The sequence below is a fragment of the Neolamprologus multifasciatus genome, chromosome 15, assembly GCF_963576455.1.
Source record: "Neolamprologus multifasciatus chromosome 15, fNeoMul1.2, whole genome shotgun sequence".
Lineage (NCBI taxonomy): Eukaryota > Metazoa > Chordata > Actinopteri > Cichliformes > Cichlidae > Neolamprologus > Neolamprologus multifasciatus.
In genome coordinates this window covers 35,581,793-35,609,633 of record NC_140453.1, presented here as the reverse complement: position 1 = coordinate 35,609,633, position 27,841 = coordinate 35,581,793, and the positions used below count along the sequence as shown (strand labels likewise).

Here is a 27,841-nt window from a genome sequence, read left to right as displayed (position 1 = left end):
TTGTGACACAAGATTTAGAGTGAATATTTCAGAAAATGAAAATTGTTTCACTTTTAACTTTGACATGTTGTCTCCATCAAAATTTGCCAAAAAAGCCTTCAAATGACTTCTAAATTATTGCAGTTCGTCTTTTAAATCAAACACAAAAGTTATTTGTACTTTTCCACCAGATGATAGAACAGATTCCTTGTTTTACTACAGGCTGTAACATTAACATCAACAAACATCAAAGACACATTCAGGAGGTGTAGTTTTATTAAGTCACACACTGCTGTTTACAACACAAGGCCAGAAAAATCACAACTCGTATCCGTAAATCAGTCCTAGCTGGATACCCACATGCTTCCACACTGCTACTGCACCTCACTTTGACAGCACAGAGAAAGAAAGATTTCCCATCTAGACCCAAGTATGTAATGATTTGTCTGCTTCAAAGAAGCAACTTGAGAGGAAGGCTGTCCTTTGGCTTTGTTGATTATTTTGCTCAGTGACTCCCTGCTCTAAATTAAAACGACATGTGAAAATGCAGTTGAAGCAGTCAGTGACACTTAGTGTGTTTTTCTTGGGGGTTTTGTGTGGACTTCTAAGTGCATATGCTGGCTGACACTCTGGAATCCAAAGACAGTACAGGAACAAAGGTGAGCATAGATGTGCTAACACAATCACTGCGACAGTAACTTAGGCCTAGTGCACGACAGAAAGCAAATGTGCCCTTTTTAAAAAAAAGCATACCAGTGTTTTTAGACCTACAAATAATCTGGTGATTGGCATGGAGTGAGCAGAAACATGATGTAAAACTGAAAAGTTCCCTGACAGTCTTAAAAACACTGGTACTGTTCTTCAAAATAAGGCAACACAAAGCTAGAAGAATGGGCAAGATTATGAAAGGATTGCGTGTGCGAGGACAGGCCTCACTGCATCATGGGAGTGATACATGGTGTGTTCACAGGTCCTTGAGGTCTTTCTGGATCCCCCACAGTGTGTCAGCACTCTTCTTCAGCTGGGCAACCTCATTATCAGTGAGAGTCATGTTGACCACACTGTTCACACCGTTGCTGTTCAGAATGCAGGGCAGGGACAGGAAGACCTCTTCAGCAATACCGTACATGTTCTGAAAAAGACAAACACAAAATGAAGAGACACACCACCTGCCCTTTCTGATTCAAAACCCCAAAGGGGATTCATAAATCATATGGCTAATGTTGAGAATTAACTCGTGATTTACAGCAAATGTAGCTTTGGCCTAAAGAGCCAAAGTGCTGTTCTGTGTAACAGCCATCATGTGAAAAATGGTTTTCATGGGGTGACTGTGGCTCAAGAGGCAGAGCAGGTCAGAAGGCTGGTGGTTTGATGCACGCTGCGTGCCAAAGTAAGACATTATACCCCAACTGTACGAGACAGAGTTTCTGTGTGTGTGTCTGACCTTGACCATGGTGGAGACGGGATGGACACGGCTCAGATTCTTGACAATGCTCTCGGTGAGGTCAGCAACGCTCAGGCCGATGGCCCAGTTGGTGTATCCCTTCAGCCTGATCACCTCATAGGCACTGAGATACAAAACACCATTATTAGCATCTGTCTGCAATTAGATATTAAATGTGTTACAGGAACCTCAATTAGTTTACCCAGGCACACTGAGAGGAAGGCTTTTATTATGGGAAAAAAGTTACAGGATTGTAAATCATTCTGAGCAACATATATAAAAACGTAGATCTTCCTATAGCAAGTCAAAAATATGTTTATTTTTTTATATTGTTTATGTTTATTTTTTGAAGCGATATGATACTGGATGCATATAAAAAAAGTACTTCGAATAAACAATAAACAGTAGCAGCTTCATGTATAATTTGATAACATCTCTCTGGTCTTAAATGCACAATTATTAACAGAACCCACACCTTGAAGCGAGTCCTTGCACACTTACATTAGCTTTAGCTCTGAAACTAACTAAATAAAACGACCGAGGTTAGAGGTTCTATTCCCACTGGAGCCACCTTCTGTATAACTGTAATTACTTGTGGCCTTGAATAACTGCAGACATTCCCAGAATGACACATATTTAATTACAGAAGGATACTGGCTTCGAAAACAGAACATCTGTTAGTTTGATTGTGCAGATCACCATGCGCCCTCCTTTACCAATCATTTTCTGTTGTAACTTGTAGAGGTCAGTTTAAGTGTCCCAGCAGCATTTTTCTGATGGTATGCTTGTGATGCAGATAATTACCGATTACTGAATGCTGGAGAGGATTTCATTTACTTATATACTGATGGCATACACATATTTGCATTAGGTAGTAAGATTATGTTTGAAAAAGTGTGACTTTAAAATAAAAAGGTATAGAGTTCAAAGTACAACCTGTCCACCACTGCCTTGTGTGTGGCCTTCCACTGCTCCTTATCGGCATCAGTGCCAATATCAGGGTTCAGCTTCTGCAGGTTGACTCCGGCCACATTTGCTCCGCTCCACACGGGCACTGAAGCAGGAATTCATGGAGATTTTACATGCAGATATGATTTTATAATGCTGTTATTAGACAGAAGCTAATTCGGGTGTGGACTCACCGCTGGTGTCTCCGTGCTCACCCAGCACCCAGCCGTTGAAAGAGCTGGCGTGGATGCCGAGTCGCTCAGCCATCAGGTAACGGAAGCGGGCTGAATCCAGATTGGTGCCGCTGCCAATGACACGGTGCTTTGGCAGACCGCTCAGCTTCCAGGTCACATATGTCAGCACATCAACTGCATTTAAACACAAACACACAATGCAGAAGAGGAAACTAAGCTATTGCGAAAACCAAATGAATATAAATAGTATTCCTAAGGGTCTTTATGAAACTCTTGCACTTACCAGGGTTGGAGACCACAATGATTGTGCAGTTGGGGCTGTACTTGATAATCTGAGGGACGATGGACTTGAAGACATTAACATTCCTCTGCACCAGGTTGAGGCGGCTCTCTCCCTCCTGCTGGCGAACACCAGCAGTCAACACGACTAGGCGAGAGTTGGCTGTCACTGCGTAGTCTGAAGGAGGAAGGAAAGAGTAACACATGATCTGCTCAGGCATGTATTCAGACATCTTTCTGTAGCATGGAGGTCAGTGCAGCCCAAGCTCCTGACCTTTGTCTGCCATTATCTTGGAGGTTTTGAGGAAAAGGCTGCCGTGCTGGAGGTCCATCATCTCTCCTTTAAGACGGTCCTCCATCACATCGACCAGAGCCAGCTCATCACACAGGTCCTGACCACAGGAGAAAATTCACTACTGTATTTCCACACATTTCTCCACATAGCCATATTCCAGGATCTCCAGGAGACTCTGGAGCTCCCCAAGACTCCAAAGATGAAAAGAAAAAAAAAAAAAAAAAAAAAAAAACTGTTGTCAATTTGTTAATTCTATTCCATTTTATTTATATAGTGCCAACTCACAACAACAGTTACCTCAAGGCTAGATCATTGCAAGGTAAAGACACTACAATAATACAGAGAAACCTCAAACATTTGACCCCCTATGAGCAAGCACTTTGGCAACATTGGGAAGAAAAAAAAAAAAGAAACTCCCTTTTAACAGGAAGAAACCTCCGGCAGAACCAGGCTCAGAGAGGGGCGGCCGTCTGCCGCGACCGGTTGTGGTGAGGGGAGGAAGACAGAACAAAAGACATGCTGTGGAACAGAGCCAGAGATTAATAATAACTAATGATTCAATGCAGAGAGGTGTATGAGGATGTGTCCTTATAGCAGATCTGTTCAGGTTTCCTGTGGGCTTTTTACCATGCAATATGAAGCAACTGTGACTGTGGATTGTTGCTATGAAAACATATAGTTTCGCACTAAACATGAAACTCTCAGATGGAACTGATCATAAATGAGAGACAGATTTCTGCTTATTATAGAAATATGGCTGGTTCCAGAAGTTTTTCAGTTAGACAGCAGTGAGTTTGTGGAAGTTTCTTCACCAGTTTGGTGAAAATAAAAATCATGACGTCTGAAAAATCAGTGAAAAACTGTCAAATGGCCAGAATTTCCATAAATCACAGAGGATGAGTTAAGACTGTCAGAGAAACTGACTCCAAACATCAAAGACATGACAGTAGAGCATGGGTCTGCACAGAGACGAGACACACTGAACGGTACTTTGTGTTACCACATCTCAGGTTTAACCAATGAGAAACAAGGTTTTGCTGGTGACAACTCATCTCTTTTTCTAGACACAGCAGCTTCCCAGGGAGTGCTTGCTTCTTTAGATCAAATGGTGGAAACAGGAGGTCATTTCATCACACCTTTATGTTTTCCTTCACACACTGGCTGAAGTTGGAGTTTGTCTTACCCGCAGCAGGATGCTGACAGCACAGGCCATGCCCACTTGGCCCACCCCGACCACCGTCACCTTGTTCCTGGGAGGCTCAGCAGCGCTGCCGGCCTGAGGGCTGATAAGCTTTTGGAGCACTGAGGACATGATTGCACCTGCAGGGAGACAGAAAGAAACAGGAAATTCAGTCAACTTGTCAAATGACAAAATAAAACAAAGGGAAAAAAATTAAAACAGATTGTGTTGACTGCTGCTGAAGATGGGCCAGCACGGTGGTAGAGTAGATGGCACTGAAGGCTCCTGGCTCAAACCACATCTCAAAGACATGAACTTTGGGTTAAATGCTCATTCTAAATTGGGCATGTGCAGAAAAAAAAAAAAATTGATGCATACAGAATAAAAAACTCCATGAATGTGACTTACGTATCCTAATGTTCTCTAAGTGGTAAGTGTGACTAGAAGAGCACAATATTAACTGCAAATATTACTGACCAAAACTATCTGTGAAAAGTTCTTCTAAACTGTTTTAAGCACCAGAAGAGAAAAAAAAACAAAAAACAAACAAGTGCTCCTATTCCAGTTAGCTCCAGTCTTAATTCCAAAACTCAGCCAAAAACTTCCAGAAAGACTACAAAAGCTCAGGTTTGTGGGTTTGCTCAAATGTTCACCTGAGCTAAAACTGTCCCATTTCCAGTTTATTTCCTCCCAGTCCTCTTTAAACATTCTGGGCCTATTACTGGGTGAAGGTTATATATTTATCAGTCAAACTGTCTTTGTAGGAAAAACCCTGAAAAACTAGTTAAGCCTGATAAACACACATACTCTGGCACATTCATAACAACAACCAAAGGAACCGGCTACACAATGAATGGAGGGTGGTCCTTAGGCACAGAGGTGCTGGATCCCCTTTTATGCATGTGCTAAACTCAGAGTTGACTGAACCACCTGTGATCAGCTGTTCAGGAACACCTCAGAGTTTTATTTTAAACTGTGATTGTTGACCATGCTTCCTGGTACCACAAACACCAGTGGAAACAGTTTGGAAGGTTCTGGCTTTCTCCTCAGACACTACGGTTTCAGTTTCTTCAGTCAGACTTTCTCCTGTTCTTTTGCCAACTGGTGTAGGGTTTATTCTTTCAACACTGATACTGCTCTCTCCACTTCACCTACAGGTAAAATGTTTCCTTATAAACAGGGCTGTGGCCGTATTCAGACTGCAGGTAGTAAGAAGGAGCCAGTCTTAGAATGACTCTGATTCACTGGAGGTTAAAACAAAATAATCTTGTCTTTTACAAATTCTATTGTATATACACAAAAAGAAGATTTTTGTTATGTTTGCTTGTTTGGTAAGGGTTGTAAACTTAAAAAACCCCATCTAAATCTGTATGAAACACTTACAGGCCATAATAATACATCTAAATGTGATTTGGGGCTGAAATGTCTCAGTAACCTGCAGAGGGTCTACTGTGAAATGACCTACATTGGGTCCAATGGTTGGTTTTATAAACACCATCAAAAAGTCAAAGGGGACACAAGCTGTTCATTTCATTAGTTAATCATTAAGATAAAATGATTAAACACTACCACACTCAAGGTTGACTTTGGCTAATATGTTTGACCACAAATGATGTGACATCACCATTAAAAAACAAACAAACACCATAAACACAAAATATGTAAGTATTTGGGTTTTGGAGTGTTGAGGTCAGAGACAGCTTTGAGGAAACAGCATGACTGTGATGGAGTTAAATCTGCTACATTGTAACCGCAAACTCTTCTGAAACCTTACACTGTAATCTATAAACTGCTCCTCCCCACAAAATGGAACTATGTGCTACTGTTGACACAGACCACAGTCATAAATTTTGGCAACAGTGTCAGCCGGTTGCCAAGGTTACTCCATAAAGCACATTACGTTGACTGCCTGAAAAGACAAAAAATATCAGGGGACTCGGAAATAAAAATGTAGTTGATGACAGAAATGGTTTTGGAGAGATTTTGCAGGTCTTTCCTTCCAACTGCTGTCAGACTCTACAACATGGTCTCTCCAGATGACCACACACATGCAGACAGACACACACACAATGATAACTTTCGCCATGTCTGCCTGAGGTGCAATAGTACCGAGTGCAATTTCCCAATATAACAAAGTATGTAATTCTATTCTTTTTTTTTTTTTTTTGGGGGGGGGGAGGGGGGGGTAATTTTTACTGCTTTTAAATTGTACCTTCTGTGCCATGACCAAAAAAATCCCCACATGTGGAACTAATATAGGTTTATCTTATCTTTTATCTTCAGCTGAAAGCCATAAAAGTATTTCCTTTTTCCAAATACTACACTGCTTACTTTCTTAACAGCCAGTGAGGCTCATTAAGAACACGAAATTATTTCAAAATAACAGTTAAATGACAGTTGTATTTTGGGGCTGAGGCCTTAGTCCTGACCTGTGCAGCTGTAAATAATGTGGCTCACACATCAAGGTCAAAAAAGTCAAAGAAAGACAAAAATAAAATAAACCAGACCTTACCAAAATATTATGTCCAATCTGCAGAGACTGCCAAATCTGATGTATTAACAGTGTAACGTGTTACATTTCAGTGCAACAAAATGACTAATATAATAAAATGACTGTGTGAACTGTAGATACACTTATACAGCACATGATTTGAACGAAAACTGCTAGGCGAGGATCCAAAAAGAGATCTCTGAAGTTCACAGGGCCTGTGTTTGGAAGCCACTGACCTTACCGCCAGTCAGTGGAAAGAACAAAGCCAGCGAGGTCACCTTGTGTCATATTTAGCCTACCAACAAGCTCCAACCTCTCAGCTATACCAAGGTCAAAGAAATTTGTGACCAGGCCGTGGGGGAGGGGTGCTTTGTCTCCATAAAGGATCCCCTTCTGTGCACACTTATACAGGATGTAGCTGCTGAACAGCACGTCTTTTCCTACCCTCCTAAAAATTACCATTGCACAATCCAGCCGTCGTCCACGTACATGTCAAACATCACGTCTTCATCACGCCCCGAGGTCGTTTTTCCCAGTTTGTGCTATGCCTCAAGTGTCCTGCATTGTAATTTAGTTACGTAAGAGTCCAGGCCCGAGTCCTGCCGTTGGCCGTTGGCTATCACGCAGTGAAAACTATTTCGAAGTCACGCGCACAGCGGGAAAAACGATTACTTATAGATAACGATAACTCGACACGGATGTGGTGGGACGCAAATAAAGGGAAGGACGACGACATTCGTGTTGCATCACGACTCTAGCTTCCAAAGGGGGCCTTTCCAATTGAAATAATTTTTTTATATCATTTTTAAAAAGCTAATATTAAACAGTGTTTTAAAGCTGTGCAAAACAAGCGTGAAATCGCCCAAATTTTAACGACGCTGCAAAGATTGCGCAGACACTAGTAGAACTTACTATTCGCTGAAAATGGTTTTCTTTAGCTGCCGTTTTAACGCGGAGCATCCATTTCTGATGCGAACACGACGCCGCTTCAGAAAACAGCCACAACAACAAGAACATGAACTTACAGGTTTAAAGAAAGCCTGGTATTCGTTATCTGGTCCCGGAGGAGGAACAAGGTGATGTTCGGTGGCTGGTGAAGGATGAACAGAAATGTGGTGTGTCGCTGAAAGGGCTGCTGTGAGGAGGGGGAGGGTATAGGGGGAGGTGGATGTGAATAGGCTGGCTATTAGAAAGAGGTGGTGCGGGTCTGCCTGCTTCCCTGAATTTACACCTGTTTAATCAGACTTAATCAGGTGAAGATGAAGGCTTTCGTTCGGTGATTCAGATCAGCTGCAGTTTTGCCATCTGCTGCAATAAAGACGTCCAGTCATAAACATCATTGTACTCACAAGCACTTTACTTTGGATCGTTTAAATATATGAACGTCAAACGATATCTAAAGTGCAAGACTTTTAATTTCCACATCAGTGTGCTATGAAATTGTTATGTTCCCTTGGTTCCAAGTTTCGTTCTCCACTTGCTGCCATTAAAGACTAGTAAACTACATGTGGACTACTTTTAATAAAAATGATTATGGAAACTGCTCATTGTTGGTAAATACAACAATGCATAAGGCAAATGCAATATTTAAACTGGCATCTTTGTTTTCCCACTATGGACCATACCAACCTAGACTCTCTTTATATTGTTTTGCCCTTTGTATTGTATTGCCCTCTTCATCCAGCAACACATTCATACCTTAAGGCACCCAGTCAGACACACTGAAAATCAGTATGTGAACAGAAAGGGAAGTAAGAAAGGGAATATTGGGGAAAGTGCAAGACATGCAGAGTCAAAAGTCTGTCACAAAACACCCCACCCCATCAAAGTAGCTGCTTTCTTGCCTTATCAGTATTTCTCATTCTCTTTATCTCTAACACTTCAACGGCTTCCAATATTTCTCCCAGCCATCATTATAAACAGTCATCAGTTTGTCTCTATGAGGAAGAAATACGCAAAAAAAAAAAAAAACAACCCCAAAAAACACACAAAGTAATCAAATATTCAGGTCCTAGTTTGAAACAAACAAAATTAAATATCTTGATGCATGCTCAATCACCTGGGCAAGAAAATCTCAGAAAGTTGATTCTGTTCATTGGACTGGACATTGCATTTTCAGCAGTACGCTACATTTAGGTCAAAGTCAAATTCAGCTTTATTGTCAAAAACTGTATGTACAGATCATACACATTTGAAATTGCATTGCTCCAAAGGGTATGGAAGAAATATAGTATCATCAGAATTCAACTATTTTTAGACATTGAATTTATAACACTGATTTTTTATCCTCCAAATTTCCCTGCAAAAAAATTTCACCTGCAAAAATTCACCTGCAAAAAATTCACCTGCAAAAATTCACCTGCAAAAAATTCACTATCAAATATTCACCTGCAAAAAATTCACCTGCAAAAATTCACCTGCAAAAAATTCACCTGCAAAAATTCAACTGCAAAAGTGATGAACTTTTGACCCAAGCCAGAGCAATCAGCACTAGATCGAGTCGAGCGGCTCTCAGCCAATTAAATTACGCTGCTTGATCACATGACACCGTTAGCCAGCAGTGTGTCTCCTAAAAGAGCTGTTTAAAGGTGAGTGATCAAGTTTTTCTCCTAAATAGAGATCATTACAGAACGCCTAGTCCTACTTAAAATCCCATTCATTTTTCTTTTATTTTATCATCTACTCGAACTAAGGAAAACGTTTGACTAACTCAAAGACAATTTCCACGCCTCCCCTGCCTGTCTGCAGAGGCAGTTTTGAATTTAGGAGCGGCAAGATGGCAGCGGCAAACCCTGGCGGTTCTCCGGTAAGTGTATTGTTTTTTATCTTCAAGTTTGTCTTTTGAAACGTTAATTTTATTTAAATCCGTTGCTCACGTATAAAGTACACAGACGGGGTCTTTGCTCAACTCGTCTGAGGCGTGTCTCACTAAGCGCTACATGCTAGCATCTTGCTAACCGAGCTACCCTTTACATGCTGTGCTTTAGAAAATAGGATACTCGGTACAAAACCATACTCCGCAGATATTGATAGATAGACGAACACTGCAAATATAATGTTGGAAACGAGAACGGCCTTTGGTGAAGGGGTAAAATACACCATGAATAAAGCCATAGAGTGAATGGCTGTCATGGTTGCAGAACGGCCTGATTTAATGACAAGAATGGGGAAGAGTGAGGTGAAGTGAACCGAGTCAAAGCCACAAAACACGGTCAGACAAGGCGGCAAAAGGGCAGTGATCTGTCCGTCAGTATGAAGTTGGTGTGTGCTTTGCTGAACAAAAACTCGAGACCGGTAGCAGGAAGATGGGAGACTCGTGTTTCACTGGAATAGTGGTGAATTAAAACATCCTTTGTTGGGTGTAAATGCATCCATACAGGCGAGACAGAGGCAGACCAGACAGTGAAGAAAACAAGGCAAACATTAGAAATATCAAAACGGAAATATAGGATTAATATAACATACAATTAGGGATAATTGTAAAGTCATTAAAACAGCATACTCTGATTAAAAGAAACATAATTGGGTAGGATGATGATGATAATAATAAAAAACGTGTACAAGATGGGTATGTATACTTGTACCCAGAATTTAACAACGATAAAGTTGTAGCATGTCAGTACCTTACCCCATCCATTATATCCACACTTTCAGAAAAGGATATGGTCAATATCTTTACAAATACAATCTAAACTGAAACGGGATATTCCCTCTGCTTCTTGTATACATCCTCAGGGTTTGTGATCGCCAGCGGCTGATATGATAATTAATCCTGTAAAATAATATTCTTTCGGTTTATGAATCTGTCTGCATGGATTTCTTAATCCATTTCCACTGTTAGCAGAAGTTGTGCATGCAGTTTTGGCGTGCTGATGTTCCACTGTTGAAGATCAGCTGTGCCCATTTGTTGCACATTGTGGGAATGGAGAAGTTGAGGCCCTTGCAGGCTACCCACAATTTCCCCAAACTGAGCAATTATACATCTTGCTTCCATATTTGTATCTTGTGTCACAAAAAAATACTATTTTAATTTTATACATTGATTAACGACCTGCAGAATCTCCTCATCATATTAAGTGATTCATAATTGTCACTTTATGCTTTCTCCATCTCTAAAGTGATGACATCCTTACATTACATACTTTAGGTTCATTTTCTGCAGGCAGGTTTCTGACAGAGAACAGGCAGATTTACACTATAACATGCAGCGTTCTATAGATGGACACATAAAGAAATGAAAAATTACATGTGTTAACTTTCTAAAACACTTTATTACATTAATGATGAAGTAGATTAAACACATTTATGTCGACCTTGGCTGATAGTTCTTGTCTTTAAATTAACTTTGTCTGTGTGTGTTTCGGGTCCTGCACTCTCAAAGACTGAATGAACCAGCATTGCAGCCATGGGTCACTGTGAGCATCACAGGAAAGGTTGAAGCCGCCCACTGCAGCTGTAAGGCCGGAGACCTGCACCCACGTCACTGCTCTTCTGTTTAATGTAGAAACAACAGTGTTGATCTGTGGCACAAAGACTGTTACGGATGAACCTGCATACTGGGTTTTGCTGGGTAATGTGACCAAGATACAATCAGTGGTTGGCCATAAGATAGACTTCTCCTCTTCAGCTGCCCAAAAAAAAGGCTCTTTATCAAAACATAAACAGACTATCTGTAGTGACAGGTAAAAGGAGCCGTCCTCAAAAAAGAAATATCCCACCTGCTACTGTGGAGGAGTAGTCAATGCCAAAATGTTTTATCTAGGGGTCTAGATTTATGCCTGTAGTGCACTGCCGTGTAAATAATTTGCATTTACTGAATATGTACTGACTGAGTATCACTGTTCAAAAATTGAATAAAGAAACAAACTAATTTTTGCCTCTTTTTTTTTATTAAAACCACTTTATAGAACATCACATCAGTTACAATGTAGAATCCATGTCACTGGAGCATTTTGATTCAATAAACAGTAAAAAGGTGAGCTGTGAAGACCAAGGACAAGTGCAGTTCACAGGTTTTCTAAGGAATCCCAGAAGATTGCATGGTGTCATTGCCCAGCAGTTGTTCCCAGGACATATGGACACAACCTCAACAATCCCTCGCACTGAGCAGCATGAAGTGACAGTGCAGAGGAAAAACTCCCCTTTAACAAGAAGAGACCTCCAGCAGAACCAGAACCCGGTTCAGTACCAGCAGCCATCTGGGTTTGGAGGAGAGACAGAGACACAGAACTACCAAAAGTATATATTTTTTATGTGATTGACTGTTGTTGTTGTAATTCAAGCCCTGAGTGTAGAGCAGGTAAGATATAAAATTGCATCCTAAATTCCATGCTCATGCAGAGTGTTTAGTTTGACTTTTTCACCTGGTCATTTCTTGATGAACGGACGGTCTTTCAGGGCTGACCAAGCTGGTACCCTGGCCACCTTGACTCTGTTCTCTGCAAGATGTTGCAAAAAACAAAATCATATGGAGACAATATTGGACATATATATATAATATATAAAAACAATTTAGTTAAATGTAGCATTAACTCATACGTTTTGCTAAAGTACCTTGTATTCTGATTCATCACAGCAGCAGCTCGGTTGGATCATGTCAGCAACTGCAGCGTCTTGCATAATCTGAAACACAAAGACAGAAACAATTTATAAATTAACGTTCGATAAAATCTAAGAATTAATCATTTATTAGATACCAATATGAATATGTCTACCATAAAACTTGTGTGGAGCGAAGTTACATTCAATCAAGATGGTCTGACATGCTACAACTTTATCGTTGTTAAATTCTGGGTACAAGTATACATACCCATCTTGTACATGTTTTTTATTATTATCATGATCATCATCATCATCCTACCCAATTATGTTTCTTTTAATCAGAGTATGCTGTTTTAATGACTTTACAATATAATTTACATTTATCCCTAATTGTATGTTATATTAATCCTATATTTCCGTTTTGATATTTTTAATGTTTGCCTTGTTTTCTTCACTGTCTGGTCTGCCTCTGTCTCGCCTGTATGGATGCATTTACACCCAACAAAGGATGTTTTAATTCACCACTATTCCAGTGAAACACGAGTCTCCCATCTTCCTGCTACCGGTCTCGAGTTTTTGTTCACCAAAGCACACACCAACTTCATACTGACGGACAGATCACTGCCCTTTTGCCGCCTTGTCTGACCGTGTTTTGTGGCTTTGACTCGGTTCACTTCACCTCACTCTTCCCCATTCTTGTCATTAAATCAGGCCGTTCTGCAACCATGACAGCCATTCACTCTATGGCTTTATTCATGGTGTATTTTACCCCTTCACCAAAGGCCGTTCTCGTTTCCAACAATATATTTGCAGTGTTCGTCTATCAATATCTGCGGAGTATGGTTTTGTACCGAGTATCCTATTTTCTAAAGCACAGCATGTAAAGGGTAGCTCGGTTAGCAAGATGCTAGCAGGTAGCGCTTAGTGAGACACGCCTCAGACGAGTTGAGCAAAGACCCCGTCTGTGTACTTTATACGTGAGCAACGGATTTAAATAAAATTAACGTTTCAAAAGACAAACTTGAAGATAAAAAAAAACAATACACTTACCGGAGAACCGCCAGGGTTTGCCGCTGCCATCTTGCCGCTCCTAAATTCAAAACTGCCTCTGCAGACAGGCAGGGGAGGCGTGGAAATTGTCTTTGAGTTAGTCAAACGTTTTCCTTAGTTCGAGTAGATGATAAAATAAAAGAAAAATGAATGGGATTTTAAGTAGGACTAGGCGTTCTGTAATGATCTCTATTTAGGAGAAAAACTTGATCACTCACCTTTAAACAGCTCTCTTTTAGGAGACACACTGCTGGCTAACGGTGTCATGTGATCAAGCAGCGTAATTTAATTGACTGAGAGCCGCTCGACTCGATCTAGTGCTGATTGCTCTGGCTTGGGTCAAAAGTTCATCACTTTTGCAGTTGAATTTTTGCAGGTGAATTTTTTGCAGGTGAATTTTTTGCAGGTGAATTTTTGCAGGTGAATTTTTTGCAGGGGAAATTTTTTTGCAGGGAAATTTGGAGGATAAAAATTCAGTGTTATAAATTCAATGTCTAAAAATAGTTGAATTCTGATGATACTATATTTCTTCCATATGCATCTCTGTACCTCTTTTTACAAGATCTTTAGATCTCACAGGTATCTCACTGCTGGACAGTGAGATACCTGATACTGCTGTTTTTCTGATGAACCAAAAACACATGTCTGCAGCTCTGGAAGCAGTAAAAGCGTTCTCTAGAGCTTCTGGCGTAGATCTGAATATTAACAAGTGTGAACTTAAGGCTGTTAAGGAATATTTCAGTACATCTATTTGTACTATGCAAGTTAAAAATGAAGTGAGATACTTGGGAATAATAATTACTAAGGATCAACAAAGAGGAACATCCTTAAATGTGAAATCTGTCTTCTAGAAAACTCAAAGTAGACTAAACCAGTGGCTCCTAGAGATCTCTTCTTAAGAGGAAGAGTTTTGATTACCAAAGCAGAGCGAATTTTACGATTAATATATGCAGCTCTGTCTATCCATGAGGAGAAAAAATCTCTTAAATGTTGCTGAACTGCAGAGCTCCTTCAGTGACAGACTGCTGCATCCTCGATGCATGAAGGAGCGTTTCGCAGGTCCTTCCTCCCTGCAGCTGTCAGACTGTACAATCAGAACTGCTCCCAACAATCATAGATGTTTACATCAGCACTGTAACTTGCACTATTTTATCAACCGATTCACACTATAACCAGGGTTTGCCTCTTATCTATATTTAATTTAATTTAATTTAATTTAATTTAATAATGGTACAGTACTCTACTTTTGGTAACTGTTGGGTCTGTGTTTCCACAAGCCCCGCTAATTCTAGAGACTTATTCATCATGAAGAAAACAAAACAGTCGATCGATCGATTACTTGCGCAAGGGAGGCCTCGTCTGTGTCCACCACGAAAATGACCCCAAATCTGGCCTCCTCCCGCTGCCTTTTATTGAGAGACAGTTCACACAAAACACATCACAGCAAAGCAACGCCCACATGGTCCTAAGACAAGGCATTGTATGTATATGTGTGAACTTCTGTAAGAATGTGTGTGTGTGTGTTATGTGAGAATGTGTGCGTGCATGTGTGTGTGTAAGAATGTGTGTGTGTGACCTCCTGCTGACCAAAGGGTCGTAAACACAGGAAGCTTACATCAAAAAGCACAAGGATGTGTCTGTAATAAAACACTACAGCCCCCCACCCAGAACCTCGAGAATCTGGGGGGAAGGACAGTGGAATTCCTTTCATCAGAGTTGGCAAGCATAAAAATGACAACATTTAACAATTCACTCTAACAGCAACCATTGTCCTTGATGTAAATATGTAAAAACTGTATGTTTCTGTTCTGTGTCTTGTGTACTGTTTGTTTGTATATGTCTTTCTTGCTGCTGTTACACACAAATTTCCCCTTAGGGGGCAATTAAAGGATTATTCTATTCTGTTCTGTTCTATTCTATTCTATTCTATTCTATTCTAAATTACACTGACAAGATGCTCTTTACCTTTGTGTGGAGAAATAAGACTCAGTATTTAAGGAAACTTGTTCTCTTGAACACATATGATAAAGGTGGTCTAAACTTTCTGGATTTTAGCACTTTAAACAACACATTTATCATTAATTGGGTAAAAAATGTACAAAAACATCCCAACTCCACTTGGAATGTTATTCCTCTCCTTGTGATAATTACACTAGGACCCGGTCCACGGACACAGCTTAACAATTATATAATTTCATATGTCCGTTATTAATAGTCGAATCTTCAGTCCTGTATTGTGGCTTGCTGAGAATCCTTGCTAGCAGGGGTGGGACTTTATTTTGATGGGCATATCATGCGGCCAATCACATGCAAAGACAGACTGGGAACATACCACTATGTAAAAGAAGATAGGGGACAGCCGGGAGCCCAAAACTGATTTCCAATGTTTCCGTATGTTTTTTTATGTGTAATATCCTTACGTATGTTGGTAAATAGACTTCGGTGAACAGGGTTTACAAAGGGGTTATATATAAAATTTAAAAATTACCTGTTTTTCAAGTATCTTTATAGCTCTGTGTTATTGTACTTAGATTATAACCAATCCGGTCCTTTTTGTCCACTTAAAATATGTTTACAGAACTATTTTTATATTTGTTGCAATTTCCGCTGTCCTCTTGGACTTTAAAAAAAGACATTTTTAATGTCAAGATTTTTTTAATTGGATAAATAAAGGATATATAAAAGTCACTGCCAAATACTGATTGTGGCTTCTACCTTGTTACAGGATTGTTGTTTGTGGCTCAAGATGATGAGGGATACATTTGACATATGTTTCACGTATTATAGACCAACAAGTTATTTATAGCAGTTTAAATACGAGCAATCAGTTTTTGGCAAATGCCGGAAATCAGTTTTTGGCAGGCGATCATTTTTGGCACAACACCGGATTTAAATGCAAGCATCTCGGGAAAGAGTAAAGAAACGAAAGAAAACATAAAATGAGCAGCATCTGGCTAAATTTCAGTAATATTGTTATTGGAAACCGCAAAGCTGAGTGCAGACTTTATAAGACTAGGAGCTGGATAAAGTCATACCCGTTTTTCTTTTCAGCTATTTTCCATTGTGCAGGATTCAAATTTGTCCAGGCCTTAAACCTCGTGTGTATCTCCCTAGTAGTAGCAAATCCATAAAAATAGTTGGAGGGGGGTTCTGACAATACAGAATTAAAAATGAGCTTCCTTGAAAAAGACTAAAGTGACAGTTTAGTATTGAATATTACTTCAACTATATGCAAAGTGTCTTTGAATGGCGGAGATGCAGAAATGTCTGCATGTAGCACACAGCTATGGCTCAGTGTCTGAGTGTCTAAATGAGTCTCACAGGCCTGAATGTGCACTGCTAAAGATATTTCTTAAGAGTGATAGGTAGCCCATCATGTAAAATGAGTTTGACACCCCTGGTCTGGAGTAATCAGCTTTAAGTCTGGACCCCAGGTTGAGCAACTCGAGGGCATTCAGAATAGTTCCAACTCCTTTGTTGTCATGAGGTGCCTGTAGCTAAGGAGGTAGAGCAGATCATCTGCTAATTAGAAGGTTTTCTCTTCCTTCAGACAAGGTGAGTCAAGTTAATGCTACAGAGCTCAGCTTTGGTTTAATCTTTGGACAGGGTGCGACAGAAATACCCAGTGCCCTAGTTCAACCATTCACGTTGGCAAAAATACTGTTAATGTAAAATAACACTAAATGATAAAGTTTGTAACAATCCATATACATTTGTTTTTTAGTCGTTTGCAGGTTATCTAATATGTTTTTTTCATAGGACACATTACAGTGTTCAGTAAAAATATTTTAAAAACTGAAATCTTTTGGACTCTAAAGTGCACAAACACTTTTTTAAAACTCAAAACAGAAAGAGAGAAAGAAAGGAAAAAAGCAAGTTTACGGGGTCCTCGGTCCATGATCTGCCTGTCTATGTGGACTTGGCGCAGTGCAATGGAAACATAGTTGAAAGTGGACCTGATAATGAAGGCTAAACCCTGACTGTCCCTGATGGAGCCCACTGCTATTTCCATCAACAGTGGGACGTGCTGGAGATGGAGTACTAAAATAGGCCACACATACTGTTCAAGCAGCATGTGCAATAACCCTGTTAGCTTATCAAATCAATGGATTCTTCGTATTCTACCTAAACGTGGAAATTACTGGAGCGATCCACCCAAAAAGAGGAGATGAGTAAACTGAGCGTCTGACAAACCTTTTTATCCCCCATAGTGTTGATGTTTTATTCAATCATTCACAGATGACAGTGTTGCCTCACAAACAGGGAACACATAAATAGACTCCATTTCCCATGACCCCCGGCAACCTTATCCTGCCAGGCGGCCCTGTTGTACCCACTGAGATGCAACCTTTTCCCAATAGAAGACAACACTATTGCTGCCGGTGTAGAAGCTGCCCATTTTGTGGGCAACAAATGGATTGTAATGACACCATCAGTACAACAGCACACTGTGTGTGTGTGTGTGTGTGTGTGTGTGTGTGTGTAAGGGGGAGTTTCTGTGACCCAGGCCAGGCTCAGGCCCATTAGATGAGCATCAGGTAAATCTGCTAGGCGCTATCATTTCATTTGTGACACAGTAGTTCCTTTTAACTCAGTTTGAAATGCAGTGTCTGATTTTTATGTTCCACAGCTCTACTACATCATTTTAGCAAATGCACTATTAGGATCATGAGGCACGACGTGAGCGTATGATAGTGGATGCATGCAAATGTATCTGCAAAGTTTAACAGGAAGCAGTGGCTCCCTGGTAATCCAGAAACAAATTAAAAACCCCTTTCCTCACATAGAAGGTCTTGAATAATCAGGCCCCATCTTATATTCCTCAGACCTCACAGTACCATATCACCCGAGTACAGCACTATGCTGTCAGACAGCTTATTTTTGGTTCCTTGGATATTTAATAGTAGAATCAATCACTTTTATAGAGCAAAAAATATAAAAATAAAATTCTAAATTGTCTTTTTCTCTCACACTCACACACACACAAAACTGTGCCATTTGTACTAGAAAATAGGATCTATCAGTAATGAACAATATCTATTGCACAATTCCAGCTTTTGACTTCTACATTAGCCATCAACCACAGTCTGAGATGAGGACAATGGAATAATTGATCACATGTTATGCTATAATCTCACACCAGCATGCAGAGAGGAGGTGCAACAGCTAATGGACTGGTGTAGAGTCAACAACCTGTGTCTGAATGTGGACAAAACAAAAGATTTCAGGAGAGCACGAAGAGATCACTGTCCACTTAACATTGATGGAGCATCTGTGGAGGCTGTCAAGAGCACCAAATTCCTTGGTGTCCACCTGGCGGAGAACTTCTCCTGGTCCCTCAACACCAGCTCCATAACTAAGAAGGTCCAACCACCTTCAGCAGAGGGACTATCTAAGCATCCTGAGCAGCTGCATCACTGTCTGCTATAGTAACTGCACTGTATCGGATCACAATACCTTACAACGGATAGTGAGAATAGCTGAGAAGATTATTGGAGCCTCTCTTCCCTCCATCATAGACACCTATTACACCCACTGCATCCACAAAGCCACCAGCATTGTGGAGGACCCCACGCACCCCTAACATACACTCTTCACCCTGCTGCCTTCTGGCAAGAGGTACCAGAGCATCCCGGCCGTCACTGCCAGACTGCCGAACAGTTTCTTCCCCCAGGCCGTCAGACTCCTGAACACTGAGTAACTGCACTGACACACACACACATACACCAAGTTACTTTTTGTACAATGCTCAGTTTCCACTGTTGTGTCTATATCGTTCTGCTCTGTCTGGTGTTGCACTCTTTGTTTTGTTTATTTGCAATTTTTGCACATTGAACTTTGTAAAGTCCTGTGTTGATTGTCTGTTATATGTCATATGTAGCTTCATGGTCTCGTTTCACTGTGTACTGTACCACTGCACATGGTTGGAATGACAATGAAGCCACTTGACTTGACTTGCTTAGGGAGGGGCAGCGACTGGGTGGCGTGAGGAGAGGAAGACTGGACGAAGACCTCCTCTGGACTCCAGAAATTATAATAACTAATAATTAAATGCAGAGAGGTGTATAAATACCAACAACAAATAGTAAGCAGGTCTCATAGGCACAGCCTATGGGCCTACTTCTAGCCAACTAGAAGTAGAGGACCACAGTCCCAACAGCTGAGTGATTAAGGTAAAATTAATGTGGTAAAAGAGTAAAATGAATGCCTATGTGACCATCAACTATGGCTAATAGTGTGGCTTTTAAAAGAAAAGGCAGCTAGGATACTTGTAATCATTTAACTTTACACTTAAATTGTCAGTAGTTTCAAATTTAAGGTTGTGGGGTATGGTAATGAAATGGCCAGGTTTATATTTGCTAAATAAGGATCTTTCCTGATACTATAATTTTTTGAAGGAAAAAATAAATAAATCAGAAAAGGTCTGTTCTTCAGCATTAAAGTGACAATGGTCAATCTTTCTACTACTGCACAGCAACTGTTGATAATTGGGAAACTTCATTCTGAACACTGCTTATGTGTGGCCAATTGCATTGCGAGTTCTCTTCCTTTGGGCTCTGCCCTCCAGTCACTTGATTCAGAGAGTGAGTGCATGAAACTGCAGCAGTGCTTGCGCAGCATATTGAATGGTTTGTGTGCATTGCTGCAGAGTTCTGCAAGGGTAGGTTGTTGATTGCATGAGTGACAACAAATGTGGCCATCAAATGAAGTTATTTGCTCAGATTATATCTTTTCCTCCCTTTATACCCAAATATAATTCGATAGCATTTTTGGTGGGAGAAACATCCCTCTCAACTTCTTCAGCCTGAAGGTGGAGTAAGACCTCCCTCTGGTGGTACGCTAAAACACAGGCCCACCAAGAACACCTTGAACAGTGAACAAAGACTAGTCAGTCATCTCTAATTAAAATGTACTGATCTTCCAGTGAGTGTATTACACTATGCAAACAGTTGACAAATCTGGTTTTCCATGCTGATGACCTCAGGCAACTCAAACTAGCAGCATATGATGCATCACAACTACACCACCTTAAACCACTGCAAATTTCAGTGTAATATACAGAACCTTCCCAGTTATAGCAGTAGCGCTCATTTAAAATTGATATTCTTGCACAGAGCAGATGCACTGTGATAGATGTTGTATAACCTTAAAAACAAACGGTTGAATTCAAAGCAGAAACAGACAACAGGTGTTTTCCAGGAAATATTTAATTAGAATTTCCAAATATTCTAAGGACAGGAACTGATAAAACCAGACTGATGTTTCTACAGAGAAAAATTATGTCAGACCCTTGATCAGCCAAGAGTGACGGCTCCATCTTCTCGCCCGTTTTGCTTTTAAATATACATGAGAAGTAGCACCCCTGGGCCCTGAAGAGCAGCAGGAGCTGAGGACATAAATACAGTGGCTGCTGTGTGCTGTAGGGATTTGGGGGTTTAAATGTGTTGCTTCTGGAGAATGCAGCTCAGTGACAAGATGTTATTCTGTAAGACCAAGCTTCTTCTTCAGGGACTCGGGCATCTCAGGTGGAGGGGGGCGTGGCAGGCGGAAGTACACCTTCACAGAATCGTAGATGAACCACTGCAGGGCTGTCAGAGTACCAATCATGATGATACGGGCAATAAGACCCTTCCACACACCTGAAAGAGACAACAGTCAGTCAGTATCCTATTCCTCACCTCACAAAACAGTGGTTCAGATCAATCAAGTCCTACTTCAGTAGACACAAAAGCTACTTTGCTATCCACTGAACACAAAAATGTGCTAGACACAAACTCATCATTCAACCCTACTTGAATGTAAATCAAGTACAGGAGGTGAGCAGTGTAAAAGTGAATTGTTCACAAAGTTGCACCCCTGAACCCCTGAGACACAACCGAGGCCTGATTGCAGGTATGCCATGACTCAAACTCCTCCCACAACATAGGAGCTGCTGAGAAGCTCTGCTCCTCCAGCAGTGGATGGTCCTAAACCTCGTTTCATACTGCTGCTGAAACAACTGAAATAATGTTGATACAAACCTTTGGGTCCCAGCCTCTTGAGGACCTGCATAGCAGTGCTGCCCTTCTCTTTGTTCAGCACAGACACGACCGAGTCAGCAGGGTGGGACACGATGGCACAGAACACACCAGCTGCACACAAAGCAAAGAGACAGAAACCTCAACCTTGGTTTTCTAGCCTTAAACAGCAAAAATGATTGGAGTTTACTGTGCATGCTACAACTAAAGGTCTAATAGTTGCTCAAAATACATGGCAGCATTTAATCAACATCAGCAGGGAAACATCCCCAAACTCACCAATGTAACCAGCCGTAAAGGTCACGACCAGCTGCTCAGGTTTGCTGCACTCACTGCGGGGCTTAGGAACAATATACTTGTAGAGCAGCTCCACAGTTCGCTCAAAGCAGGCAAACTTCATCATGGTGTAGGGGATCTGCCTCATCCACAAGGGAGCCACTCCCTTATAGAAACTGGGATTACAGGCAAAAACAAGGAATGAGCTCAGAGACACTTGGCACTAAAACTTCATATAGAGATAAATATCCCCTAATTTTAAAGTAAGTTTTAGGCTCAGATACCTGTGTAGCTTACACATTTTGCTGGTTAAATGTAAAAAAATAAAATAAAAAATCAAATCAAATCACTCCAAACTGTCTTCCAGCTCTATGAAGAGACTATGTCGAATGTGTCCGTCCCCCAGGCTCGCTGCACTGGGAGATCCCTGCCCAGTGACAGGGTTGCCAGTGCAGCAGACGGGCTGGGGGACAGGTAGACTGTTCTCACACGCCAATGACTCAAGCACCTCCAACTGTACAGCCAGAAAGCTGCTGAGGAGCTCTGCTCAGAGAACAGCGCCCTCCAGAGGTGGATCTAAGGAGCGTGTTAGCATCACAAACTTGTTCTCTGTTTAATTATTCAATCCAGTGCTACCACACGTTATGGAACAAACTTACGCCCAGAGGCCCTCCTCTGCATACATCTTGGGGGCACACTCTCTGAGGGTGTTAGCATAGCCTGGCTGGGTCTGGATACGGACTTTGGCAGCCTCCATTGGAGCCAGAGCGATGTCAGCGAAGAACTCTGCGCTAGCTGAGGCAGCCAGGTACAGGGAGGTTCTCCACAGGTACGTATTCTCCTGTTGGTCACACAGTGGGAGAAAATAAGAGTAGTCCCAAGCAAGTCACACACAGCCTACACTCCATTTGCACACATGAAAAAGGCAGTTCAGATTTCTCCAAAATAATGTGACAACTCAGAGCAGCTTCGTGGTCAATAAATGCTCAAAGGACTCCTTTAAACTCATCCCATCTTTCTTCTGTAGACCAGAAACACGACTCATGACCACCCTGCTTTGGCAGGCGTTCCCAGTCAAGCATCAAAAGGTTCCACTCACCTCTCCTAGCAGGTCACTGTAGAGGATCTTGAACACTTCATAGAAACCAAACTTGCACAGTCCCTGCATGGAGTAGCCAATGAAGGTAGGAGCCCAGCCCTTTGCCAGACCTCTGACACCATCTTCTCTCAGTGTTACTGCAAATCCATTGCCAATGCTCTTGTATTTATCAGGATTCACCTAAGGAACAGAAACACTGGCGTGATCACCATATCAGCTCTGAACACAGGGGTTTTAGGGGTAGTGTTGTCTGCAGGTAACCAGCACCAAAAGGCTGACACTAAGAACATACTTGGACTGGAGACGTCTATTTTCATGTCAGGTTACTGTTAATAACACTTATAATAACGCTGTGTGAGGGCAAATAGAGTCATTTACTGTTAATTAAACTTGTCCATTTCTGCTTTGCTTGGTTTAACAAGCTCTGGTACACTCAGGATCCACATTCTCAAGAAGCAAACAGTTGTCTTTGGTTGTTCAAAGTCACTTCAACTCAATGACTGATATTTAGGGATGGGTATCGTTTAGGTTTTATCCTATACCGGTGCCAAACCGGTACTTTTGAAACCGTGCCGGTGCTTAAAGAATGGAGAACACAAAATTGGTCCAAAAACCTCTCATGTTCAGCTGTTTTTTTGTAAAAAGATAACAATGTTAGCCTTTTCTGCAGCTATGGGGCATATATGGTATCACTCTTGGCTGGAAGCAGTGCTTAAACAATGGAAAAAAAAACAACAACACAAACTTTGTCCAAAAATCTCTCATGTTTAACTGTTTTCCACTTTTTCTTTGGTCATTTTAGCCTTTTTGGCCAGCGTGAAGGGAGTATATGCCATCAAACAAGAAGACAGCCGCATGTAACTATGATGATGTTTGCTAGTTCACCTTACTGCATTAATGTAATAACGTGGTTAGCCTACTCAACGTAAATTACACACGAACAACATTAAGCTACTCACGCAGAGAAGAACGGCTGCTGCTGCATCATCATCCGTCATCATTTCTGCTACACTGGCAGGGCTAGGGGCCAGGACTCTACTCTTTGGGTTTTTGGGGGATGTTGCTAACTCCAGGTCCGATAACAGGCACCACACCCGCAGCAGATGTGCTTGGTGTGAGGTCTCGCAGCAAGCTATCAAATACGGCGCATTTCTCGGCTTTTACAAAAAACATGCGTCGCCAGGTGTTTCATCGGATTTGAGGTGTTACCTCCTTTGACAGTATCAGCTTAAAGCACTTGTTGCAGGCTGCTGAGTTTGCTTATTTTGCTGTGAAGTACAGCCAGACCTTTTGACCGCTTCGCCTTGGGCATTGTAATCTGTAGCTCTGCTCTAAAAGAACGTACGTACCTGGACCCGCCTACTATCCTCGGAAACGTAAAATGATTGGCTAGAATCTAAAGTGTATCAAAGCTCAGGAAAAAAAAGCACCAAAATAAAGCACCGAAATGTGCACTGCTTTTCGGTCTGGTTACTACCGTTTATGTCAGAACCGGTACCCATCCCTACTGATATTTATTTTAAAATATACAATAATTTGTAGGCTCTTTGCTAACATACTCATTAGTTGAAGGTTTGAGAGGCTGGCGTAGATGCTGGCTACTGGGAGGTTCAGCTTCCATACAAACCTGCAGACGGCACTTGACAAGGTCGAGGGGCACCACTGCTGTGTGTGTTAGGCCGCAACTCAGGATACCCCCAAAGCCACACAGAGCATAGTACTTTGAGGAGCCAAACTCGCAGCTGACTTCCTCTGTGGTAGAAGGGAGGGGACAAAGACATGCAGCATGCAAGGTCACATGCAACAGGACAAAAATCAACAAACACAGGGCCAAGTAATGGAAGGAGTCACCACTGAAACACCAAATAAGTGTGTTTTGCTCCAGGTCGCAACTGTGTCAATTCAGTGCCAACACCCTTCCATTATGGATGCCTCTGTCACCAACATGCCACCAATCATTATGACAGTATGATCAAATCACTGTACAAATTCAGTATGAACGGTCAGGGACCACAGTAATGTTTTGCAGTTAGGCAGTTCTCTCTCCTCGTTTACCAGCTCCTGCTTTTCTTAACACACTTCAAACTTCCAACAGATCGTCAATATGTCAGTAAGTCTAAAACAAATGCAAAACATTAGCAGGATCCCCAACTGATTAAAAACATGGTCTGATTAAACTGAAATAAAACAATATTCGTTTCATTGGAATGATTACACACAGCAGAGAAACTGTCGTATCAAACATACGGCTGTCTTTGCAGTGCTGTTAATGAACAGTCAGTGTGTTGCCTAAGCCAAACTCAGCTGTGTGTAATAAAACTCAAAAGAGAAACTGTTCTCCCTCAGGTCGGTCCTTCTGACCTTCAGACACTGGTCCTCTTCTGTGGGTGGCATTCATTTAACAATACCGTGAAAAATCATGCAGGTATGTTATGATCACTCCAACATGTCAGATTAATGGGAACTAATGGCAAAAACAGATTCACCACAACTATGCTGGTGACATTTCTCCCATGGAAAGGTGCATTAATTTTTTTTTAAAAGGACAAACAGAATTATGGGTAAGTGGGCCAAAGACGATGGCAGCAAGCCGCAGCGACAGACCTGCATTCGGCATTTGACCAGATCGAGGGGAACGACAGCTGTGTGTGTGGTGCCACAGCTCAGAATCCCACCAAAGCCACACAGGATGAAATACTTCTGTGAGCCGAACTCACAACTGTCTCCCTCTGAAGAAACACAGGACAGACTTTAAGAACAGGGCAATATGAACTCAGCATGACTGAGTCTGGAGCAGTGAGCTTATGGAAAATTTGTCATCCATTTTTCTTACCCAAAGAGCTTTTTACTGCCCGTATCATTTAACTAGGAAATTCGATATTTTGTCTTCCAAACTTAAACCAACACTAACAAACTTAAAAATTGCTGTTTGTGTTTCAAAAACAAATGATCCAAGCTTGATGTCAAATGGCTGGGTCTAGACTTGAGCAGGGAAGGAAGTTCAAATCTTGTACTGAAACTTGGTTCTCTGAAAACCTGTTTGCAGACTGCAAGGCCCCAGATAAGAACACTGTTGTACTGTGTACCACAGCCATTGCGCCATCTGCCTTCAAAGGTGACCCCTGAGCAGCTCAGAGTCAGGGTCACATTCATTTTTGTTATAATTAGCGTTCAGAAAATCCTTAAAGTGTGTCAAACAGCGCATTGCTGTGCAAAGGCTGAGCGCTGCTGTGTCCTTCCGTGTCCTCCACGGGCGGCCTGTATGCAGGGCAGGCCCGATTGCTCCAACATCATCATCCAACAGTCCTCAGGACCACCTAACCCGTACATAAAACAAATCGAGTGCACGTGCCTGCTCAAATAGTAAGTCCAACTACATATAATGTGCGAAAGTAGTTAGCCGCAACCGGGTACATCTGCTCAGCTAAGCTAACGCTAGCCTTGCAGCGACCTTTCGGAGTCTCGGCCGGCTTTACCGTCTACGGTGGCAGCTGCTGCCAATCGTCGGCTCCTCTGGCCCTTATGGCTCTGGAGGGGTTCTTCCACTTTCTGCAGGGTGAAGAGGGGGGCGCTGAACGGGTTGGCCCGGGCGATCTGCGTCAGTGTAGTGGGATACATGGTGGCGTCCTGCCGGCGGAGCTGCAATGAGAGACAAGGTTAGCGTGAGCTGAGCTAACTGCTAACACAACCAACCCACTCGCGAGAGTGGGTCACGTGCTGCTCAGCTTAGTTTGACTGTCAGCAGGAAAATCTTGGCTTAATGACCTCAACGCAAATACCTAAACTACAACAGTTATCTAACGTTAATAAAAGTCGCCGAAAGGTTACCAACCAGCTGTACATGAGCTCAAAATGTACGGAAGGCTAGCATTACACCGGCTTTAACGACACGGTAAAATGCTATGCTACATCAAGCTAACGCGACCGAAAGGTGGAGTGTCTGCGCTTCACATTAGAGACAGAAATAAAATAAACCCGCCTTTCAACATGAATCGCGGTTTGACAGTTACACGTCCATAACAAACTAATCGCCATTAATTCTTTCCTCTGTTCTCTCTGAAGAAGAAAAGCACGACTCACTTTCAGTGTCCTAAGATGGCGCCTCCGCTTCACTGTAACCGGCTGCTCGAAGAGGCCGAATGACCTCGCGCTAAAATGATTTGTCCTTTCGTGACGTCACCAATAGTGGGAGGTGGGGCACAACAAGTAAGTCTTCAGTCGTCATCAAGGCGGTTCTTGTCGAGAGGTAAGAGTGGGTAGTTGAAACACACTGGACTGTCATATTATATTCAACATTCAGGTGTTTGTGTACTATAGAGTGACTTCTAATTAGAACTGTGAGAGGAACACCTCTCATAGTTCTAATTAGTTCACAAAGTTCCGGCTGGGTAATGCTCTGCTCTAAAGGTGTGATGAAGCCCCTTTGGAAGTACTGACATCTGCTGGTCATTCGATGTACAGCAGCCATGTGGGCTACAAACACAGTGGATATGTTCACGTAATTATGTATCAGTTGCACAATACTCATGAAGTCCTGTATAATAAATAAATAAATAAAAATATATAAATAAATAAATATATATATATATATTTATTTATTTTCCAAGCCAGCCGAGAGTTATCTCCAGTATGTCCTGGGTGTGCCACTGAGCCTCCTCCTGGTACGACCTACTAATTCTATTCAGGTGTGCTGCAACAGGGACACATGGAAAAGTTTCAGGACACCGGCACTCAAGGACTGGACTTCCAGACCCCTGCTCTGGAGGATGCTACAATGATCAGTTTGTCGATCTCCCGTTTCACTCTTCACTCAATCACAAACAAGACCCATAGATCTTTGAACTCCTCCACCTGGGGTAGTAACTCATCACTGACCTGAAACAGGCTCTACACCCTTTTCTGGGTGTGAGCTTTTTCCTGGTCCTTCTTTCAGTCCTGCTTTATTTTGACGGTTAGTTTAGTTATGCAACTTTGAGTTCTCTCCCTGGTTTACATTCAGTCTATATTCATTTCCCCAGTCTCTGTTCAGTTATCGTCATCTCTGGTT

At 41.7% G+C, this 27,841-nt stretch overlaps 2 protein-coding genes, 1 long non-coding RNA gene and 1 other non-coding gene across 7 annotated transcripts; all 4 read right to left on the bottom strand.

Moving 5' to 3' along the window:
* Window positions 1-237: 237 nt before the first annotated feature.
* ldhba (lactate dehydrogenase Ba) lies at window positions 238-7,985 on the bottom strand. Of its 2 annotated transcripts, none has more exons than XM_085131909.1 (8): window positions 7,836-7,985; window positions 4,323-4,459; window positions 3,119-3,236; window positions 2,849-3,022; window positions 2,566-2,739; window positions 2,360-2,477; window positions 1,424-1,547; window positions 238-1,111 (listed from the first exon to the last, which is right to left on the bottom strand). In XM_085131909.1, the coding sequence occupies exons 2-8, from the start codon at window positions 4,449-4,451 to the stop codon at window positions 944-946; spliced, it is 1,005 nt and encodes a 334-aa protein (XP_084988035.1). In that variant the 5' UTR covers window positions 4,452-4,459; window positions 7,836-7,985; the 3' UTR covers window positions 238-943. The 2 variants fall into 2 exon arrangements, with proteins under 2 accessions (XP_084988035.1, XP_084988036.1); XM_085131910.1 differs by lacking the exon at window positions 7,836-7,985 and adding an exon at window positions 7,723-7,741.
* A 2,578-nt stretch (window positions 7,986-10,563) lies between these two features.
* Window positions 10,564-16,822, bottom strand: LOC146502584 (uncharacterized). Of its 2 annotated transcripts, XR_014869170.1 has the most exons (5): window positions 13,620-16,822; window positions 13,402-13,514; window positions 12,364-12,432; window positions 12,174-12,248; window positions 10,564-12,008 (listed from the first exon to the last, which is right to left on the bottom strand). It is a non-coding gene; the product is annotated as an uncharacterized LOC146502584 (long non-coding RNA). The 2 variants fall into 2 exon arrangements; XR_014869169.1 differs by having other exon boundaries at window positions 10,564-12,248; window positions 13,620-16,815.
* A 3,769-nt stretch (window positions 16,823-20,591) lies between these two features.
* Window positions 20,592-27,012, bottom strand: slc25a3a (solute carrier family 25 member 3a). 2 transcript variants are annotated; one of them, XM_085131906.1, is made up of 8 exons: window positions 26,875-27,012; window positions 26,271-26,433; window positions 25,399-25,523; window positions 22,795-22,974; window positions 22,355-22,536; window positions 21,699-21,871; window positions 21,423-21,533; window positions 20,592-21,041 (listed from the first exon to the last, which is right to left on the bottom strand). In XM_085131906.1, the coding sequence occupies exons 2-8, from the start codon at window positions 26,410-26,412 to the stop codon at window positions 20,881-20,883; spliced, it is 1,074 nt and encodes a 357-aa protein (XP_084988032.1). In that variant the 5' UTR covers window positions 26,413-26,433; window positions 26,875-27,012; the 3' UTR covers window positions 20,592-20,880. The 2 variants fall into 2 exon arrangements, with proteins under 2 accessions (XP_084988032.1, XP_084988031.1); XM_085131905.1 differs by lacking the exon at window positions 25,399-25,523 and adding an exon at window positions 24,422-24,546 and having other exon boundaries at window positions 26,875-27,011.
* Window positions 22,086-22,285, bottom strand: LOC146502583 (small nucleolar RNA SNORA53). The gene has a single exon (XR_014869656.1). It is a non-coding gene; the product is annotated as a small nucleolar RNA SNORA53 (small nucleolar RNA).
* Window positions 27,013-27,841: the final 829 nt, after the last annotated feature.

Coding starts and splice junctions, on each gene's coding strand:
- slc25a3a (XM_085131906.1), bottom strand. CDS start 26,412: ATGTATCCCACTACACTGACGCAGATCGCCCGGGCCAACCCGTTCAGC. Junction 22,975..25,398: donor TGGTCAAATGCCGAATGCAG/GTCTGTCGCTGC, acceptor TCTGTTCCTTAG/GTGAATCCTGATAAATACAA. Junction 21,042..21,422: donor CAAGAGGCTGGGACCCAAAG/GTTTGTATCAAC, acceptor TGTCTCTTTCAG/GTGTGTGGAAGGGTCTTATT.
- ldhba (XM_085131909.1), bottom strand. CDS start 4,451: ATGTCCTCAGTGCTCCAAAAGCTTATCAGCCCTCAGGCCGGCAGCGCT. Junction 2,478..2,565: donor TGAGCACGGAGACACCAGCG/GTGAGTCCACAC, acceptor TTCCTGCTTCAG/TGCCCGTGTGGAGCGGAGCA. Junction 1,112..1,423: donor CCGTCTCCACCATGGTCAAG/GTCAGACACACA, acceptor TGTCTTTTTCAG/AACATGTACGGTATTGCTGA.